The sequence below is a fragment of the Galleria mellonella genome, unplaced genomic scaffold (genome assembly GCF_026898425.1).
Source record: "Galleria mellonella isolate WM207_F2 unplaced genomic scaffold, CSIRO_AGI_GalMel_v1 utg718, whole genome shotgun sequence".
NCBI lineage: Eukaryota > Metazoa > Arthropoda > Insecta > Lepidoptera > Pyralidae > Galleria > Galleria mellonella.
The window spans coordinates 117,955-141,057 of record NW_026442143.1 but is presented as its reverse complement, the minus strand read 5'-3'; the positions used below and the strand labels follow the sequence as shown (position 1 = coordinate 141,057).

General features: G+C 31.4%; 1 protein-coding gene across 11 annotated transcripts in view; it reads left to right on the top strand.

The window, feature by feature from the left end:
* Positions 1 to 23,103, top strand: part of LOC128202038 (dual 3',5'-cyclic-AMP and -GMP phosphodiesterase 11-like) — a 177,013-nt gene that overhangs the window by 60,509 nt on the left and 93,401 nt on the right. For 3 of the 11 annotated variants that reach the window (XM_052900869.1, XM_052900868.1, XM_052900867.1), the window contains exon 1: positions 22,491 to 22,916. The exons of 3 other annotated variants lie outside the window; for them this stretch is intronic. Coding sequence is in view for 4 of the 8 variants with exons in the window: in XM_052900866.1 (XP_052756826.1) it covers positions 21,491 to 21,547 (57 nt within the window). In the remaining 4 variants the exon portion in view is untranslated. Of the gene's footprint in view, positions 1 to 21,490; positions 21,548 to 22,490; positions 22,917 to 23,103 lie in introns of those variants that run through there. 5 more of the 11 variants (XM_052900871.1, XM_052900870.1, XM_052900866.1 and 2 more) reach the window with 3 other exon arrangements.

The following is a 23,103-nucleotide window of genomic DNA, read 5'->3' as shown; positions in this document are numbered from 1 at the left end:
TTTATCCGTCCTTAGAAACTTTCGGTTTTATAATATCAATAGGATCTAATACAGATAGAATTTTAAAAGAATCTATGTACTTTATTTTGTGTAGAAAAATTTAATTTCTTCCAATCAGTAGGTATGAAGTGTATGAATAAAAACAGAAGCAATTAAGTCAGCGTAGCGGATGTATGTAAATTGAGCCCTTTGTTGTAATGCAAGTTCTCAGTTTAATTTAGAAAGGCATCCTATTTAATTGTCTCGCCTCTGAATTATAGACAAAGTAAATTCACTGAAGCACTCTTATTTTATTCCCTTCATTTAAACGTTTTACATTTGTGATTATTGCGTGTCGCCAGGTCTGTTTTAAGTGAAATTTACCTTTAGGTAAGAATTTTATAATAATATACCAAAAATATATTTCACATTATTTTTACTTTTAACTAATAATTATAAAAACACAATAATCCTTACTAATATTCAAGTGAGTTTGTATTTGTTTATTACTTTGTTATGCTTTAATGGCTCAGTCAATCATGAAATTTGATATTCATGTATTACACTGTTATTTACTATAACTTTCTGTCCTGGTCAATCGGTATATACCGGAAACGCGAACGAAATGGGGGAAAAGGATTGTTAGTAATGGGGAGGTTAATTCCCATTGCTATCAATATACCATATCAGGTCGACCTCCACGCGATTCCTCCTGGAAACTATCGTGACTAATTTATCGTTGAATTCATCATGATAGGCTAACAGACCTCTCTTTTCATTCTCACTTTTCTTCACATTTCAATCATCCCTCACTGGTGCTTCGCCAGTATATAGCGATAGCGCAGGTGGGGTACCATTTCATTATCATGTATTAAAAAAACGCGAACGAAATTGCGGATCAAAACAAATAATATTAGATAAAACTGAATAACTCTTCAGTATACAAATGTTATTATAATTTCTAGAAATAAATATACGTTTTGGAAAGTTGTCAAGTGACAGATACCATGAGCTGTGTGTGTTGTACCCTGAAGTTTAATTTAACAAAGGTTGACTGGGAGAGAATGCTATATAGTATTAAGTCCGCCTTTTGTACCAGACATTTTTTTGTAATGTGGTCAATAAAGCATAAATAAATAAATAAAATAAGTTTAATATACATTGAGATGTAAATTGTATTCTGTTACTTTTCATTCAGATAAATTTATAAAAATAATTCCGAACTTTTTTATATTTTAAAGGGATTTAAAAGTAATATATTACGCAATATCAATATGCCCACATACAGTAATGTCGAATAGAAATCTCTTCCTTTTTGAAATTGTTTTAAAATAAATAATACAACTAAATTCGTACATGTACATTGAGATTGAGAGACAGTTTTCGCTTTTCCGAATCCATTATCCGAATAAATGTTTGTACACGCGCGGGTAAAATTTGTGTCTAGGCATGTAGCGTTCTAATTGTTTACACTACTAAAGAAACCTAGGTTGTCATTAATGAAATACATAAATAATAAAGTAGACAACTAAGGAAACAAAGCATATACCAGTACAAGAAAAGGAAAACTTGAAAATCTTGAGTTAAGCTGCTTGGATAGTGTGGTAATCGTAGGCTATACCTTCTTATAGGGTTAGTATCTCATTAGTGGGGCATTATTGGATTTTAGGGTAAAGTGAATTAATGCATTGTCATAGTTCAAATGTGTGTTGTAAATGATTTTGATAAAATGTACATTAATTTTAAAATAAGGCTAATATTGAGATTCGTTTAGCAGTTTGATTCGGATCTTTTTTCTTATTTATCAACCGACTTCAAAAAGAATATTCATAATTGATGTATTTTTTCTTGTTAGTTAAAAGATTACATTTGTATGTATGTACAGTTTGATATCATAGAAGTTTTATCTAAATCGGTGCAGTTGTTTCTTTTAAAATCAAAATAACTAGTTTTGCCATAATTAAAGTCGGTTTTTTTATGGAATACAATCTTAAAAATTTTTAGCTGATTTTCATGAAAAAATCTTAATGTATTTGACCTTGATTTTATCATAGCATAGATCTTGTCCTTTGAAAATATTGATGTCGATATTTCGTTAATTACGAATATATTGACTTAATTATGATTGAATGTGTAGGCGTGAATTGTGATCAATATAATTATGCAGTAATAAATAGTGGGCGTCATTCACCGTCGAACGTTTTTCTTATAATAATATGAATGAAAATATACTATTATAAGGTTTATTTAGATAATAATCGTCTGTGGATAACTTATTCCTGGCCTTATTTATTGACTTTTTTATTATTATTATATTAAGCAGATTGCCTTAAAATTATGATCTCTATAGAATGGCTGAGAAGCATTCGGACGAAAAGTTAACAAGTGACGGAGTAAAAATTTAATTATTTCGAAAGCTTGAACGTCATTACTACGTGATAATAAAAGTCAAGATCAAACAGCTTGGGTGCCCCTAAATGTTTCCGTTGCAAGAAACGTGGACACATTATTGAGGACAGCCTGTTGTAATACGAAACTCAAGTTAGATCTGTCAAAAAATAATTTACCATCCTTCTGACAAATCCTGTCCTATATATATGGAATATGAACAGCGGATCAATAAGTAAAAAATCTGATAATGTTTCTTTCGTTTTCAAAAGTCAGAAACCTTGAACCGTTTCATGACTACGTAGTCATCGTCATCATCATCATATCAGCTGTTATCTGTCCACTGCTGAATATAGGACTTCTTCATAGATTGTCAAAAGGATTGGCCCCCTGGTAATATTAGAAATGAATATCAATAGGGTAAGGGTAACGAATATCAACAGTGTATAACTATAACAGCGATGAAGCTGTCAAAATAGATAAATTTGACAAAATTTTCTTGTAATTTAATTACTTTTTTCCTATTTTTATGGACTTGGAAGATATTGAAACAACTTTAAAATTAGTATTGATAGTGAAATGATGGAACTATACTTTGCTAATGGTGTAGATTATGACATGAAACATTCATTATTTCTACGTCAAAACAACATTTTTAATAGAAAATTAACTGGAATTGTAGGAATAACAGTCCTTATGCCTGTACTGAATGGCTAATAGAATATTTTTTTTTCTTCTAATGGTAGTCATATATATAAAATTGTTTTAATTATAGCTATTACTTCTTTAGCTCGTATATATTATTTGTGTACTTTGTTTATTGCGTTGGTGTGCATATTACTGTTAATTGCTAGGGACACGTAGCTTGTATGTCCTTGCGATGTATCTAATTTAATAAGGTACAGTGATATTTAGTTATGAATCAAGAGTGGGTATTAATGGTCCAGTGTTGGAGTATAAACACAATTCAATCTGTCAGTTGTCATTGCATGACGTTTTGATTGCTAGTTCTGTGTATACAATGAATGGCTCTCCCTTCCTGTTTCCGTTCTTTACTATTGTCATACACTGTAATTGTTCTCGTACTATAAAATAAATATCTTTTAATTCTAAATGTTTGTCAATTATTTGTCGAATCTAGTAATGGTATAAGTTTGTGATAGTCTATAAAGATGTTTTGATATGTTACTTATTGTATAAATTAATTTAAAATTGGTATATCTGGTTTGAAAAATGGAAATGGGCTATTTAGAATAGGATATTTCAGGTAAAGCCATAAGATATCGCTGGTTATACTTCTACCACTCAACCGTGGGAGTATTTGAAATATATAATGTTTATAAATTGGTGTTTATTAAATATTTTTATATATAAATATTCGTGTCACGGTGTTTGTGGTCGAATTTTTCCGAAATGGCTTGACCAATTTTTATGAAACTTTTTTGTGTATATTTGATAGGTATGAAAATAGGTCGTAAAGTATATTTTATAACGCTAGGCGATTAGGACGTTCGGTGGTTGATGCCGGGTCAGCTAGTAATATTATAGATATTTTACTGAACTAGGTGTAATCATACGGAAGCCCATATCACTGGCTATTTGATTAGAACAGTTTAATTTCGCTTTTATTATTATATCTGTGGTTGCCAATACTCGAAGATAGACCACCACTATTACTAACCGGAAAATCCTCAACCTTCCATAGTAGCCATTAATCTTCGACTACCATTTTGTTTACGCACGTTTTGCGACACGTGTTTTACCTCTAAACGAGGCGTCTTCATGCGAATTATTAGATCGTTGCTCGGAGCCTAGTGTTAACCGTTCAGATTATATTATTCGCATTGATATCAGTTTTTACCTACGGCTTCATCGAAATTCGACAAAAGTAAACAGTAGTATATGTCAAATTTCGTGGCAATTGGTTTAACCGTCAAGGCGCCAACAGGTAAATTAAAAGAACCCATTTTCACATTTATGATACTAGGAAGGATGTGTTATCTAACAAATGTAATTTGTATTGAATCGATTTCTTAAGCGATCAAATGTTTTAGTAGAATTATCTAAAAGGATTAATTCATCCATTGTGTGTATTTTCTATTTAAACGGTTATAGAACTCCTAGTTTTCAACGCTTGAGATTTTTTAAATTATTTTTCGAGCTTGTGTACATCTTTTTTAAAAAACCATAGAGCAAACTAAAGTTCAGAAATTTATATTATCAATGGAATTGTGTGGTCCTCTATTCGTACCGCTCCACTAGTACCCACTCCGATCCGGTAATTCAAGCTGGCCGACTGCCGGCCGCCTGCACTTGAACATGCCTGAAGTTCCACTGGGTTAATACAAGATTTAAATACGTGACCTATATAGGAACTCCTACTTGACGCACTCTAGTTATCCGGAATTTACCTATTATGAAATTTAATCTTTAGTTTAAAGATTTTTACAATGAAGAGGATGTTGATTCGCCTGCATTATTGTGTATGATCAAGATATCAAAATTATTTCTTCGAAAACACTGTACTGAATTTGATATATTTTTGTTATAATAAATGTTCGGATAATACCACATTAAAGGAGCTGTTTTATTTTAAGGCGCTAAATATTGCTTGTAACTAATATAACTATCTATTTAATCCCATATAGTTTGTGAATTTTTTTGTTTATTTAGAATTTTGGGTCTTTATTGCTTCAATACTATTGTTATTTTTATATTAATAAACGGAATCCATCTGAATAAAATCACAGCTAAAAGCATCTATATTATCTTCCTATAGCATCTTATTAATTTATAGATAATGTCAAGTGCTAAAGGAAGTGTGAAATTGCAATATTTTTGTATCCTTATATAGAATCAAAACTTCTCAGTCGAAACCTATTTAATATCATTAATTAATTTATAATTGCAAACCCATTTTTTTTTTCTTTTTCCAATTAATTTTAAACAAGAACTAAACGATTCTACATTTAAATTCGTTCACACTGTAGTTGTAGCGAAGTAATTCGTCTTTTGTTTTTTATACTTAGAAGTCTTAACCAGACAGATATGTTGTCTTTTGTAACTTGTTCCAGATTGATGTTATGAAAAATAAAAGTGATTTTGCTTTTATAAACTGAAGCGAAAATGTGTCAAACGGTTCGCCTAATTGGGGGTATATATAAATATGACTTTATTTAAATGTGATTCTTTTAATCATATATGTACATACATCAAAACTACACATTAAGATTTTTTTGTAAACAGATATATTGTTCTCTCCAAATTATTACTATACAAAATTTTGCAAAACAAAAAGAAAAATACAAATTATTCTTTTTTGTATTGAAACTAAAAAAAATGTGTGTGTAAATTTTTGAACTAAAATGTTTTTCCTGTCTATACTACTGTACTGTCTGTACTACGTATGAAGTATTATTTTACTATGAAACAGCTTTATATTAATAAAGGATTTTGACGATTTAAAGAATTTTATGTATATATAACTATTATTTTGGCTAGAAGAGGCCGTATAAGATTTTAAACCGACTGACATGAAACCAACGGCTCGATCTAGAAGCGTATGTTTGCTTTGGATTCGTTATGCCACTTCAATTTTACGTCACTGGGAATTATACAGTAACAAACAATAATATGGAACCGTTTAGTTTTATATATGGGAAAGCTTGTTGATTTTTTATTAAAATAAATAAATTAAATTTAAACTAACTCTAGCCGGCTTCAACCAGTTATGAATAGCAAATAAATCCGGTAGTATCTTTATTTTAGATACATATAAAAGGCAATAAATTATCTTACAAAAAACTCGCAATAAATAAAATAAACATTTTAAACCTAATGATATTTTTTATTAACAATGCAAAGTATATTTTAAAGAACCCCATGCTGTAGTCTCTTGGAAAAACCTCGAGCTGATTCCATAACCTGAGTGTTCGTGGGAGAAAACATCTAAAACTGCGTTATACGCGACCATTTCTTTACAGACGTACATAGTGTGCATAATAAAAAAAAAAACTATCAGTATATAGTTATTTCGGTAAATGTGGGTTAAAATAATCCCGTTTATTTTTATCAGTTAGTAGGTATATTTATTATACGGGTAGTACCATCTATTGACGAATCGTTAATTTCAATAAACATATATATTTATACTTAATTTCTAATACAACCTTTTCTATTAACTATTATTGTATATTTTAATTACATTTAATATAACTATAATATGTACATATTACTCGAGGCTGTGGTAAAAAAATCGAAATATTCACGTGGGTTGTAAATATACTGATAGACTAAGTTTATTCACTCTACCTACACAATATTTCCAAAGAACCACACATTTTATTGCCTATTCGTCGTAGAAAATGTGCCTTCTATTATAGCTCTATTGAAACCTCGCAGTTGAACAGAGGCGTTATACCGAAACCATCGTACTCTCATACACGTGGAAAATAAGGTTCGCTCAAGATCGATTGAGGTTTCCTTATAAAAATATTGTGTGGCGTTATGAATTATGATTATGACTTTGTTCTTAAAAATACTTTAGTCATAACAGAATTAGTTTTTTTAATGATGAAAATGGAATGAAAATGAAAATAGAATGGTAGCCCCACCTGCGCTATTGGGATACACTGGCGGAGTACCAGTGAGGGATGATAGGTGAAGATGAAGCAAGTCAGTTAGTTCATCGTGATGAATTAATAAAAAAATAATCACGATTATCGATTACGATAATCACGACCACGGTTCCCACTGGAAACCGTGTGGAGATTGACCTGTTAAGGTATATTGCTAGTAATAGGTCTCTTGGATCTAATTAGTAACAATTCTTGTCTCCCCTATAACAGAATTAGTATAAGACGACCTTCGCGAAAAAAGAACCATCAAAATTATTTAAGAATTGGTAATAACCTACCGCCTTTCAAATTAATAATTACTTGTTTAAATGCATCAGTCAGGACTTCGTTGCTAGGTATAATCTGTCGTCATCATTTCAAGCAGTTATCTATTGTTGAAAATAAGCTCCCGCATATATTGCCATAAGCAACGGTTCTAAGCCATCTAAAGCCCCTGGGTCTCTCTATCTATTGGAAGGATGAATGTAGGCGGAGGGGTTGGTCTTTCGTTGCGTTTGCTGTTTGTTTATTTTAGAGCTTATTAGTATGATAAGTGTTTATACCTTATATTCTAATATTTATATGACAGCCTAAACGGAAATGAAATAAATCACTCAATGTCATATACCCTTGTCATATTGTTGCGAATGTATGATAGGTTTGACTCTCGCAGATATTCCAACTTATATGATTTTGCTGTCAGTACCAGAAAACTAATCATAAACTATAGAGGTTGGACAAGGAGTAACATATTCTATACCTAACCATTATATAAGGGACAATATAGTTATGTATGTACAAGTATCCTCCCTGCCGAAGTTTACCCGAGATACTACAGCATGGGGTTCTTCAAAAGAGGGGTATAGAGGTTTCTTCAGGGTCGGCAACGCGCGCGTAATATCTCTGATATTGTAGGTGTTCATAGGCTACGGTAACCACTTACCATCAAGTAGGTCGTATGCTTGTTTGCCACCTTAGTGGTATAAAAAAAAGTATAATTATTATCTTTTTATGTTTTGGTTTAAAGGATTTTTTAGTGGATGATAAATGGAATGGTAACACACTGCCTGTCCTTTTGGTTTACGCTGGCGGGGCACCAGTAAAGGATAATAGATGAGAATGAGTAGGTTAGCCCATCGTTATGAATTCCACGAGAATTAACCATTATGGTTTTTATGAAGAACTACGACCTGTATATTGCAAGCAATGGACCCGATCGTCCCCATTAGCAATAATCTCTTCTCTCCCTCGGTTTAAAGGTAGGGATGTGGCAATTATGAAATTAGGTAATATTTAAGGGAGACATAATACCATAATTCTCAAGAAAACCGCATGAGTAGTATCAATGGTGTTAAAGTGTATTCTGTAATATTCATATTGCTGTTCATATTATGTGGACGTTTGCTAATTTTCATCACATCGTTTGACATTACAAATTGCATGAAAAAAATATTATGATGTGAATCAGTGCTGACTCAGAGCAGTTCTTTTTTTATTGTCAGGGAGGCAAACGAGCAAACAGCCCATCTGATGGGAAACGGCTACCGTTGTCCATGAATTCAGTATTCAAGACAAGAACTGGCTTCTTTGTAACTGGATACTTACCACATGACTAGTCGTGAATGAGAAGATATAGAGATAAATGTATTTATATTTATATTATGTCGAGAACGTCAAGGTCAATAATTGTGGGTTGACTTCAAAAAACGTTGTCTCCGGTTATGGAAATAACATAGTTACTATGTGGTGAACGTAATACTCGATATGCTCACATTTTGCCAAGCATATTTGAATCCAACGTGGCAGGGGATGACTTTACCGCCGTCACTCGGATTAATTAAATTTGTTATCAGCATTTTCCATCACCTGAGAGATGGTCAGAAATTTGAGTATTATCTATTTTTATATATCTAAAGTCGAATATGGTACCCGTTCAATATTTCCATTACTTTCCTAATTTTGACTTGGAGAAAATACTTTTAGTTTTAATTCCACTTATTTCCTGTACTAAAGAATAAATACTAAAGACTAAATAAATAATTAAATTTATCCATAAAAAAATTTGTGTCGGTTAAATTCGTGTTTTAATAGAATCCGCGGAAAATATGATATATTAAAAAAGTCCAATAATGTCGAGATATCATGACAGAAAATTTAATATTATGTAACAAGTTTCATCCACACATGTAAATGATATTGTGCGCAATATTGAAACGAGGTTTAACCGTTGTCAAATCAGTGTCAGCGAAAAATGAGGCTCTAATCCATATAAAATATAATAAAAATATATCTACAATGTTTTTTATTCTAACAAGGTTTTTAAATTTAATGTAAATTTTTCTTTTGGTAGCATATAAAAAAGAATAGCTAATCAAAAACATAAACGAGAAATGACAGATAAGTTCAATATTAAGAATATGCGTCGTTCTGACTCCGCCAAAAAAAGAGCCAAGTTCTATGTAGAAGATCTTAAAATTTACAAAAATATGCAATATTATATAAATGAATTTATATAACAACTTCTTGATTCTTGGTATTACTACCATATTTGCTAATTAATAGGTGTTATATTTTTTTTAATTTTGACAGAATGGGTCGTGTAATGTTTTACATACGGCTGTTGCGTCGCTAGTTCCTTTTTCTTTGGACTTGGCTGGACTTGCTGGAACGTTCAAGCGCATTTTTATAATAAAAAAGTGAAGATTTTTTTTCTAAACCTACTATACCGGTATCGTTTTTTTTTGTCTTTGGGCCATAGTGACTTTGTATGGTAACAGTTAATATAACGTGTTTCCACTCCATTTCATTCCCAGCATATTGTAAATGGCTACTATACGTACCAAGATCATATATATATATATATATATATATATATATATATTTGGGGGTAGAATGCAAGCAAGGACACAGACCAAGTAAGATAGACCACTTAAGATTGCTACTGTAATAAGAGAATGGACGGTCACGACTACTCTCTTATCTTGGGTAACTTCGATCATCTGGTCGCCTATTCGACGATTGATAGGATATCGGCTGTCAAATGCAACGAAGGTTTTATTTTTTTTCCATATTTCATATTTTCTTTCTTTACCATATGTATTAGCTGGCTAAAATAGCAAGCTTGAAATGACAAGTATGCTGACTGCCTGTCTAATAAGAAATAGTAACTATTGTCAATATATATATATATACAGTTATCTCAAAAGTGTCACCTAGTAATTTTGTTACCATATGCAACTTTGAAACCGAAGTTAATTAAATTAATAATAAAAAAAAGCCGACAAATTCTTCTTATTGTTCGAAATTCTAAAGTGGTCTGAAAATGGAATGAATATTCTTTACGGCAAAATTTTCCATTAATGCCAGATCTAATTATTATGATACGCTATTAACATAATGATGATCATAATATTCCTTATCTTTGGTTCTTATTACTTAATTGAGACAAGATAAATATAAAAATGTATTGTTTTATTTTAATATTTTTTTTATTTTCTTTTTCAGTATAAGACATATTTTATATAATATAAAAAAGCGGGTTTGAAACGTGAAGTTTTATTATTGGTATTTATTATATTCAATATTCTAAATTTGGTACAGTTAAATTCTCTGGATGCGAAATAAATGTTGTTTTAATATATATTTTTTTTTTATACTTAGCGTTTTCTCAAATATTTTACCTAAATTCCCTTTTATCGATTCGCTATATTTAGATAACTTATAAAACTGCCTACTGACAATTAGCTTTTATCATTTCAATAGAAAGTGGCAACACTGAGTTTTAGTATAGTTAAATATAAAACATTGCTTTTTCCATGCGGATAGACACGATAAGGCAGACAAATTTGAACATTCTTTGAAACGGAATTACAAAGTATATCAGACAACAAGTTTATAATGTTGTTCATAATTTGAAATTCACCGACGGCAGGTCAGATCTACTCAATGAGCACGAATGCCATTTTCTCTTATAATACTCCCCCTTAATTTTCAGTCTGCTTTGTTCATAGAGCTGTTTCCACTCCGTTTATTCTATAAACTTAATACGAAATTATTATCAAAGGTATTTCCTTATTGTTTAATTCTTATGGCTGATATAATCCCACTAATATTACGAAATATGAAGTTTGTAAATATGTTTAGATATTTGTTACTCAATCACGCCTACACAGCTCAGTGAATTTAAAAGAAATTTGGCGTATAATCGGAACGTATTCTAAATTAACATTTAGGATACTTTAAACGTGACACACATTCGAAATGCATATACTTTTTATTATGTATAAGAAACTTTGTAAATATCTTAGACAGTTGGGGGTTTACTTAAATCGCAAATAGATTTAAGTATATTTGCGATTTAAGTAAAGTAAACTAAAGATATTTTTTTCGTTGGATTAAGTTTATAAGGAGCTTTTATTATGTTGGGTAATTAGTATGGACCTAATAAATCATCATTATGTGATATTATGTTGTACTCGTTAAGTACCTATATTACAAATATACATTAGGACGTAGTATTTTATAAGTATACTTTACGTTTATATTCTTGTTGCTACACAATTCTGATATGCTCAGTTTTTTAATACTGACAATATGTAAATTCAAGAACATTAAAAAAGTGCTTGAAAATATCATTATATATTATTTATTTAGACAATTTTTTTATAATTATTTCCATTTTCCTTACCCATTGTAAAAAAAAAAATTGTATAGGGTTAAAACCCTCTTTTAAGAAATGAGTAAACTTATATATAATATATATTTTTTTATTTCTAAAATAATATCTATAAATCTCTTTTAAGTACTTTGTAGTTTATTTATTGTTATTAAAGACTATCCTTCTAATTTCTCATCCTATTCTTCGAACTTTTAAAAATGTGAGTGATTGATTAATTCTAGAAAAATTCTTTAAGGTTCTCCTTACGCCATAATAGTCTTATAATAAAGTTAAAAAGTTATTATGCAAAGCAATTTACTGAATGACATGAAATTACAGTAATAACATTTTTTTTTTTTATTCTAATTTTGCATCGGCAGTATCTTTTTACGGTTGATTGGTAGATTAGTTCAATAAATAAATGTATTACAACGGAACGCCTTATTTTGACTCACTTAATTAACTCTGTAATTTTGTTTGCGAATCAAATTACGTTACAAACGTTTAACAAATAGAGCTTCCCAACAATTCTAGCGCATCTATTCTGTTTACTGACATCATCAATCGTGCCAGATCGTGCCCAAAACTTGTGCCCGTTAGGATTTCATCAGAGCAGCGATATCGATCAGCTGTTTGTTTGCATTGCTCAGCAGGGGTCGCCAACCCAGTCCCACATGCGTGCCGATGACACCATTCTCAACGAACAGTAAGCCAAAAATACATTTGTGAATGAACGATACTCGGAACAATCCTGAAGCGGCCATGGAAAATTTCACATCCGGTATTGGATTGGAAAGCTTGGGTTTGCGTCACAGCAAACTAACCTCTAAGCCGATACGACGAATCACTGAAATCGAGTGCAGCTGTTGTTGTGAAAATAAAATTTTTGTGGACGCATTGTGGTGATTCGATAAGGTATGAAAATGGAACAAGCCGATATCAGAATAACTGTGTATAAGTCATTAAATTAATGGTTTCGATAACAGTAACTAAGCACATCTGATTCTGTTCTTATTGGTAGAGTATAATAAATTTATTTCTACCCAACTCACATCTATGTTTAAGTTTAATAGTCTATGATGATTTGTTTATGTAATTTGTTGCTAGTTGATATTTTATGAGACCTTATACCAAGTATTATGTTATCTATATTTACTAGGGATAGACTTATGCTTACAAATAGCGACTGCTTACATGGCTGTATTTTAGTTTGAAGGATGAAATATTCTAGTAAATTTCAACATAGTATGGGGTAATAACACTTGAGTCCTAATCATATAATAAATCTGAATGGCACATATGTGAAATCCCATGGAGAACACAATATCCCGTTGTCCCGCTCATGGGTATTGGCGATGTTTACCGCTTTACTTTATGTGGGCTTTCAGTTAGTTTACCATAATAAGTTTCATAGAAAATACATTCACCGATAATTGACAAATATGTTTTCCTGACACTGAATAATAGTCTTGGTGTTCTTTAATAAAAGAGGAATATATAACTTTGCCGTGTGGTTCCGGCATAGAATGGACTATCCCCTTTCCTATCCCGTGGGTGTCGTAGGAGGAGACTAAGGGAAATTAATGGTCGAGGGATGGGTAACAACGTTACCAACCCGTCAGATAAGCGTGGCAACTATTGACATAATTTATGGAGGAGGCTTATGGTCAGCAGGCGACAGTTAACGGGTGATATGAGTATGATGATCATGACATAACCTTAGACTGTTAGGAATGGCAAAGATTGATTCAATCTGTGAAATAAACGGTTACTTGTATTATCAAAAAGGTCGCTAGCTTGTTTATCATTTCCAATAGAATAAAGGACAATATAAATACAAAAAAAAAATATGTAGACAAACGGAACATCTGTATATATGTGTACGATATCCAGCTTATTTTAGGATGACATGTAGGCAAATAATGGTAATGGATTTTATCTATAGCCAAACTAATAGAAGAGTTAAAATAATCTCATAATGAACAGAAATATGTACTTTTTTAATGTGTGGAGTACTGTAATGCGTTTAATCGCGGTTAAATAAACGATATAAAATGAAAGTTTACAAATAATTTTCGTTGTCGATGCATATAACCTTTATCAGGTTGACTTTCGATGTAATAAAATAGACATTAGAACTAAGTATATTGAATAGATGTCAAGTGGTATAATAAGAAATAATAATTTAACGTATATTCGCTGCGAATCTGATTTTATTCGAATGCATCAGAAATCAACCTTCTAATTGTAATTTATATTACAATTTCATGGGTATTCATCAACTACAATGACATTGCTACATGTATGTTCTATATATAATATGTACTTGTAAAGTTTGTATGGAACCCGTGGAAATTAACAAAATATCTTTCTCATCCCCTGTGTGTGTCCCTATATAAGGATTAGGAATACACGTAAGGAATTGCTGTCTAAAATTGTTTGGGGAGAAGTTATGTAGTCAGTCTGCCATTGCCTTTTTATTTCATTCCTAGATGTTTATCGGCATTGCCCTTTTGAAAAGCTGACATTTGACACGTATAAATACAGACTTGTGTGCGTATTTTTCATTTTTTAAATTTAACATTTAATTCAATTCAGAAATTTAAAAAAGTGATTTTCATTTACTAAATTTCCTCGACAAGTAGTTTTTCATTCCTTATAAATCATACGTAGTAAATGTCACGTTTATTCCATTAGCTTTTAAACGCATTATATTGATAGTATTCTGTCAATCTTAATAAGATTTATAATCTATTAAAATATCCTATTACTTTAAATAGAATATTTTTAGAAACTATAGGTATTAATTTGTTACAGTCCCAATGAAGACGCGGCGTGCCATGAATCCAGGATAAATGACACTAATTTATTTAAACGATAATATTTCAAATACCGTCTTCTTTCTCTCCCAAGTAAAATGACTAGACAGGACAACGGTTATTTATTTTGGACCCTTGTTAAGAAACCTACTTTGAATTTATTAGGGCATTGAATGACAATTAGAAGTAAATTTCAGGGGGAATCTTCGCTGTTAATAAATTACTCCTTTAATTATGTTGCTTTTCCAAAGATTATCTTGTTTAATTCTTTTTTGCATGTATTTGCTTGACAAAACTACTTTGTTATTTGTTAGTTATGCTTGTTTGTTCTGTCATCATCATTGTTATTTCAGTGATTAATTTTTCATTTCTGAACATAGCTTTCCACCATAAACAATGTAATGTATTAGAAATCATCTCTTTATTTAGAAGGATGCTATTCTATATTGCGTTTGCCCGTACAGGGTCGCAAACCAATAATCTTGGTCAGCGGTTTTGTGTATTCTTCTGGTTATATATAATATATCACTTTGGATAACATGCTATGAATATCTTCATTTCAAATTCTACAATGCAGCAAGTCCTTGAATTCAGACCTCTCCACAACACGCTGAAGTTTTCTCAACGATATTAACAATATATTTTATGATCAATATATAAAGAAATGGGTACTTTGATTTTTCTTCCAACATCTCTTTATTCTATCTATGCTCCACAAAAGTAGCGTTTATTTTAGCGTTCTGTTTTACTTTCACATAAAAAGGTGTGAAACATTTCCTACATTTATAGCGTTGCATGTAATACACTTTAGATACGTATCGGAGAGCTTGGCTCGGTACTAGGGGCGAATGATAAATGACGTGAAACACAGCCAACATTGTAGGAACCTGTGTTTGTTCTCATCTTGCTTTCTTGGCAGGTCCATTGGCACTTCTACTGCAGTAAACTTAAAGAAAAAAGTAAATTCACGTATTCTCCATGGGTTTGGAGCTTGACCTACATCTTCTATACGATAGTCTTATTACTGAACTGTTGTTATGCCAAGAAGCAAGAATAGGAAATATTTTTTATTTGAGGTCAGGTCGTTAGTGTTTCGCACCAAAAGTTATATACAAGTATAAACCGAATATCCTTAAACCCAGATGCTCAGTGGCTTGTTTCTATTTTATTTTCTCTTGTAGTTTTTATTTATTGTTACTTTATTCTTTTTTTACTAATAGAGTAAGTAGCAAACACACTTATATAGCAGCATATTTATAGTCAAAATTACAGAAGTGTTTTCTTTGTGCACAAGAGTTATACAAGTTTAAATCTTATTTCAACCACTTTTTACTTACAATCTTATGCCATCTTGATTTAAAAGCTGTATCGAACAAACAGAATTTGTAGCTACATTAAATTTTATCGGAAGTATGACCGCGTCCTTTCTTGTAAAATAGTTTCTATTCCGTAATTTAATTTTAAACCCTTCACATACACTACTTACTCGTTTTAAACAATATTCTGGGTCCAGTAATACAGAAACAAGAGCTTAATACAGTTTTGGCCATAAGAGGATTAAGCGATTATTATATTAAATTTATTATTGGAGTCGAATTGGAATATTGAATTTTTGTTTTTGCGATTTGTTATGAAGAACAGATGTTCATTATTGTATATAAATATGTGATTACATTTCTACACGCTATTTCTGAAGGCAGATTTTGCATAGTGATGAATTCTCGTTTAATTACTAAATACGTTTTTTTATGCAACTTAGAACGGCAAACAAGCTGACAGCCCAAGCCCACCTGATGGAAAGTGGTAACCGTCGCCTATAGACATGAGTGTATCTACGAACTGTGAATTCTGTTCAATTAATTCAAAATCTTCGTATAATAAGAGATGGTAATACACAAACGATGCCTTTAGAAATGTCAGCGTTTAAAAATTACAGTAGAAATGGACTGAATGTAAGTCTAAATAAAAAAAAAAAAATTGTTTGAAGTTAAAAACTATGTATTTGTTCTTTGATATAAAAAGTTGATAACTTATAACTTGGTTTAGGAATATAACTTGATTGTTATCTATTTATAGCATTGCGTCTATCCGCAACATAATCTATGTAACATTTTGTAGACAATGTATTGTATAGAAGTTGCGGACTTTCTTGTGTACACAAATATCAAACCTTCCTGGCTTGTATTGGATATTCCATATAATATAAAATAAAATCGATACAGCAATAAAACAAACGTGCAATATAAATCTAACCAGATATATTACATTATTTAAATATTTTATTACGAGTATATATAGATCCTGTATTATGCAGCTTACCAGCGTGATTTAGTATAAAAAGTGTATGCTGATAATTATAATTACGTTCAAATTAGCGCAAATGCTTGAATGTAATTCACTAACTATAGATTCTTTGATGTTAGTAATTTTATTACTAACATCAAAGAGAGTATTATTTCTATGACAATTTCAATAAAACATGGTTGCATTTAGAAGGATGCTATTCTATATTGCGTTTGCCCGTACAGGGTCGCAAACCAATAATCTTGGTCAGCGGTTTTGTGTATTCTTCTGGTAATATATATCACTTTGGATAACATGCTATGAATATCTTCATTTCAAATTCTACAATGCAGCAAGTCCTTGAATTCAGACCTCTCCACAACACGCTGAAGTTTTCTCAACGATATTAACAATATATTTTATGATCAATATATAAAGAAATGGGTACTTTGATTTTTTCTTCCAACATCTCTTTATTCTATCTATGCTCCACAAAAGTAGCGTTTATTTTAGCGTTCTGTTTTACTTTCACATAAAAAGGTGTGAAACATTTCCTACATTTATAGCGTTGCATGTAATACACTTTAGATACGTATCGGAGAGCTTGGCTCGGTACTAGGGGCGAATGATAAATGACGTGAAACACAGCCAACATTGTAGGAACCTGTGTTTGTTCTCATCTTGCTTTCTTGGCAGGTCCATTGGCACTTCTACTGCAGTAAACTTAAAGAAAAAAGTAAATTCACGTATTCTCCATGGGTTTGGAGCTTGACCTACATCTTCTATACGATAGTCTTATTACTGAACTGTTGTTATGCCAAGAAGCAAGAATAGGAAATATTTTTTATTTGAGGTCAGGTCGTTAGTGTTTCGCACCAAAAGTTATATACAAGTATAAACCGAATATCCTTAAACCCAGATGCTCAGTGGCTTGTTTCTATTTTATTTTCTCTTGTAGTTTTTATTTATTGTTACTTTATTCTTTTTTTACTAATAGAGTAAGTAGCAAACACACTTATATAGCAGCATATTTATAGTCAAAATTACAGAAGTGTTTTCTTTGTGCACAAGAGTTATACAAGTTTAAATCTTATTTCAACCACTTTTTACTTACAATCTTATGCCATCTTGATTTAAAAGCTGTATCGAACAAACAGAATTTGTAGCTACATTAAATTTTATCGGAAGTATGACCGCGTCCTTTCTTGTAAAATAGTTTCTATTCCGTAATTTAATTTTAAACCCTTCACATACACTACTTACTCGTTTTAAACAATATTCTGGGTCCAGTAATACAGAAACAAGAGCTTAATACAGTTTTGGCCATAAGAGGATTAAGCGATTATTATATTAAATTTATTATTGGAGTCGAATTGGAATATTGAATTTTTGTTTTTGCGATTTGTTATGAAGAACAGATGTTCATTATTGTATATAAATATGTGATTACATTTCACGCTATTTCTGAAGGCAGATTTTGCATAGTGATGAATTCTCGTTTAATTACTAAATACGTTTTTTTATGCAACTTAGAACGGCAAACAAGCTGACAGCCCAAGCCCACCTGATGGAAAGTGGTAACCGTCGCCTATAGACATGAGTGTATCTACGAACTGTGAATTCTGTTCAATTAATTCAAAATCTTCGTATAATAAGAGATGGTAATACACAAACGATGCCTTTAGAAATGTCAGCGTTTAAAAATTACAGTAGAAATGGACTGAATGTAAGTCTAAATAAAAAAAAAAAAATTGTTTGAAGTTAAAAACTATGTATTTGTTCTTTGATATAAAAAGTTGATAACTTATAACTTGGTTTAGGAATATAACTTGATTGTTATCTATTTATAGCATTGCGTCTATCCGCAACATAATCTATGTAACATTTTGTAGACAATGTATTGTATAGAAGTTGCGGACTTTCTTGTGTACACAAATATCAAACCTTCCTGGCTTGTATTGGATATTCCATATAATATAAAATAAAATCGATACAGCAATAAAACAAACGTGCAATATAAATCTAACCAGATATATTACATTATTTAAATATTTTATTACGAGTATATATAGATCCTGTATTATGCAGCTTACCAGCGTGATTTAGTATAAAAAGTGTATGCTGATAATTATAATTACGTTCAAATTAGCGCAAATGCTTGAATGTAATTCACTAACTATAGATTCTTTGATGTTAGTAATTTTATTACTAACATCAAAGAGAGTATTATTTCTATGACAAATTCAATAAAACATGGTTGCCTTTTTATTAAGTTCTCTTTAATCGAGCTATGGACTTATTTATTTAAAGAAACATATATTAAATTATTTTTGTTTTAATTTGTATCAATCGGATATTAGCAGTCTGTCTTATAGTCGGGTGAATTATTTGATTAATTAAATTTTCATTACAGTTCTATTCATACATTTTTGTTCGCATATAAAATAATTAGAAGTAGGTTGTACATCAGATTTAAATATAACAATAATATTTGTTTTTATATTTAAATCTCATATACCGATAACGTTTGCGACAGAAGATATTTTATCACCGGTTATATAACTAGACCATGGTCACGGTTAATATGTTTATTCTTGATACTTTATGCCTATTACTTATAATAACTATATGAGTGATATTTGATTATAGCTAATATGCGTAATATTTTATTCGACATATCGAAGTAATTAAACTATCAATTAAAAATAAAAAAAATTCTAAGTGCTTAAAATAGTTTGAACATAGAACTAGGTAAGATTGAAGAATAAAATAATAATGAAAGAGAAATGCACCAAAATGTTCGCGAATGTAGTCGTATACTAAATGAATGCTATAATGGTCTTTACATGCTCGTAGTATGTTTATATTAAACAAAAATATAAAAGTAGTGTAAGAACTTATATCACTTAATCTAAATTTATATAAACAAAAATTAAACCCGCAGGACTATAATGAGGATTAGTTCACTTGGCCTATTTTTTGCACAGTATTGCAATTATAATAGAGACAAGTTATATTTGAAAAGGAGGGCTGAATGTGTTGTGTAAAAAAAAATTACCAGTTCTACCTGTCCGAGAAGAAAGTTAATTTGTCTCCGCAGGTTATTAGGTGGATAATATTTATTCAGGAAATTTTATAAAATAAAACCACGTATTAATTCCACCACCTTCCTTACGGAGCCATATTTAATTATACTTTTTTACTGAAGTTTTCATAGTTTTTTTTTTTACAGTAATAATGTAAAGGAAATAAATCTGTTTCGGATCGAAACAGAGTTATAATATAGTAATGGTTTTCATACAAATAATTAATACTTACATATTTAACTTTCAGGTAGTTTAATGTATTGAAATAATGATTAAAAATCCTTTAAATTGTATGTTTTTATTAACAAATGTTCGTATAGTACTATCGATTTTAATGTAACGTTTTCAAAGAATTTTTTATGCAACTATGGTGGTAAACAAGCACACGGCCCGTCCGATGTTAAACGGGGTTACCGTAATCTAATGACGCCTGTAACACCAAGTATACCCACGTGCGCGTTGCCAACTCTTATTGATTGGTGTAACAAGCTAAATATATCACTTTGTACTTATTTATTTTTATTATTATAGTATTTTAAATTTGTTGTAGCAGTAATATTCTTCTGTTGGCTATCTCTATGAAATAGATTTAGAACGGTTTGTTTTAAATCTATTTGGCAGTAGCTAATCTTACGGGAGGAATAAACAGATTTACTGATATTTTTAGGCTATATGGCCAAGTACGGTAAATATGGTAAAAGAGGGGGAAATTGATTGTTAATAATGGGATTTAACTGACCCATTGCTAGCAATACACCCTATCAGGTTGGTCTCCACGCGGAACCCCCTGGAAACCATCGTGATTAATTCTAGTGGAATTCCTCAAGATGGGCTAACTGACCTACTTTTATCGTCACCTATCACCCCTCACTGGTGCCTTGCTAGCATATACCGATAGCGCAAGCGGGGTTACCATTCCACTATCACCCATTAAAAAAATATGATAGAAGAAAGTGACATCCTCTAGTAAGGAAAAAAATAGAGAAGGAGCAGAAGCTAGAATACTGAGTTAGAACTATATTTCATCCGGCCGGTGTATAATAAAATCATAACTTTTATAGTTCAAGTCCGATCTCCATGAAACTTTTCATTCCATGAATGCAATCAAATGTTTTGTGAGTTTTTTGATTAAGTACCATATTCGCGCAATACAAGTTTCCAGTGTGTCGTAAAATTGGAAAAGTTTATTCCTCGGTCTTGTTTTTCTATTTACGCATTAGAAAAATCTAAATTTATTCATAATAGTAACTTTATGATTATTAAATTACAAAATTGTTTGGGTCATTTTATAAATTTACATGATAAATTTATTGAACGTAAGAGTTATTTAAGACTTCTCTCATCAACACATAACGTCATATTATTATGTAAAATGTCACATATATATATGTTATTTGTTCTTCTTATGTCTTTCGATGTCCTATTATGTAATAACTAGAATCCACAAATAATTATTATTGATGTTAAAGACGAATAGAGAAATGACACTTTCCAATAAAAAGACTACAGGGTCGATAGGCAAAGAATACGAAAAGTAGGTAGTTCACTAGTAAGATCTGTACTTAAGCTGTGAGAAATATATTTAAGTCGATACTAAATCTTTGTAGATATGTCCGTTTTTTATGGCATCAGAATTGTTAGATCTGCTGTCATTTTATTTAGTCTTTTTTGTTCCAGGTAATTTTCATACTGAAGGAAAATCCAACGGATTCCATCCATGTGAGTACATTATTTCTTTTCAGTTACAATTTATTTGAAAGTATCTACGATATTTTGCGTCTATTGCGTGTTTATATACGCAATTTATATCAATAATTTTACTAATCAAACTGAAGTACTTTCTTTTATTATCATCATCAATTACAAAATATTATGACGACATAATGTTATAATATGATCAGTAAGATAAGATTGGACTGTATGTAAAACATAATCTTGTTGTCATTAATCATAATCGTAAGCATTTAAATATCAATGCGTTCGTTTTATGATTAGATTATATCATCATATTATAATATAAGTACCATATTAAATAAATCATATTCGAATACTTTAATTGAATAGCTACCATTTACATTACTATCAGAAATATGTATTAACAGTCTACTTGAAAACCGTCATTATTCATTTAATTTCCTGCTGTGTATTCAAAAAGTTCATTCATTATTTCTCGTCGTCTCCAATCGCGTCTGCTTGATAAAATAATGTCCCTGTGACATACGGCTTCACTTATGCGGCCATGCGAGTGCGTAGTGAGGGCGTCTCATCACTTCTGTTTATTGTCCGTGTTTTTCAATTGCGTAATCTTTGATGCTCTTCTACTTTGATACTGTGTAATGTAATGAATTGACTAGCAACAAAATTTGCAAGACTCGTGTCAGTCTTAGAAAGTAGGTTAAGGGGTCTAAGTTAACATTGTAACAGCAAAATATTTCACTGCCTTTTGGACTTCTGTGAGCGTCTTCTCAATATCACCAGTTGTTGCTTCTGGTAGAACGCATCAGGAAAACAGTGTGTGCATTGATAGAGTGGTTGTTGTTGTGTTTTTACGCTGTTTATCAGTTTCATATCGCGTATGTGTGCACTGTGTAAGCAGACGGTTTATGTGGCATTGGTATGTGTGCGTGTCTCTAGTAGTGTGGGTGTTCCTGTCGGCGCGCGGCGCGGTGGTCGACGGAGCACGGCCGGTTGGCGGCGCCAGTCGTGTTCGGAGCGCTGCGGGGCTGCCGTGTTTCTCCACGTAGAGCCCTCGCTCGCGATCCCAATAACTTTGTGCACTGGAAACTTTTCAAAGCAATTTCGGGCGGATTCGGTTGTTTAACGTCATCCACGCTTCGAATTTCAAGCTACATCGAATTGTACACAGTGTGAACGCCTGTGCGTACGCTGTCGCGCGTTTATTCTACTCACTCGGTCTATTTTTGAATATTCTCTAAACGCTTCACCGCGAAGTTTTCGAAACGCAGCCCGTCGGAGTCGGGTTAACGGCCGCAGTGTATGCACGTCTGCATCACGTCTCTTGTGTTTTTGTTGACGGATAATATTTTGTGCAGTTAACTTCCAACGATCAATCCAAGGAACGTTATCTGTAAGTATGACCTCGGTTGATTTACGATACTAGCTGCACATTAAACAGTATAATGTGACGATCTCTTTTGAATTGTAACTAGACATCTGTCTTAATGTGCTTATTGATTGTTCAACAATGAATAAATATTTGTTTAGAAATGTAAAGAAATTGTAAAAATGCAAACAAAGTTGACTTCGTTGTATTG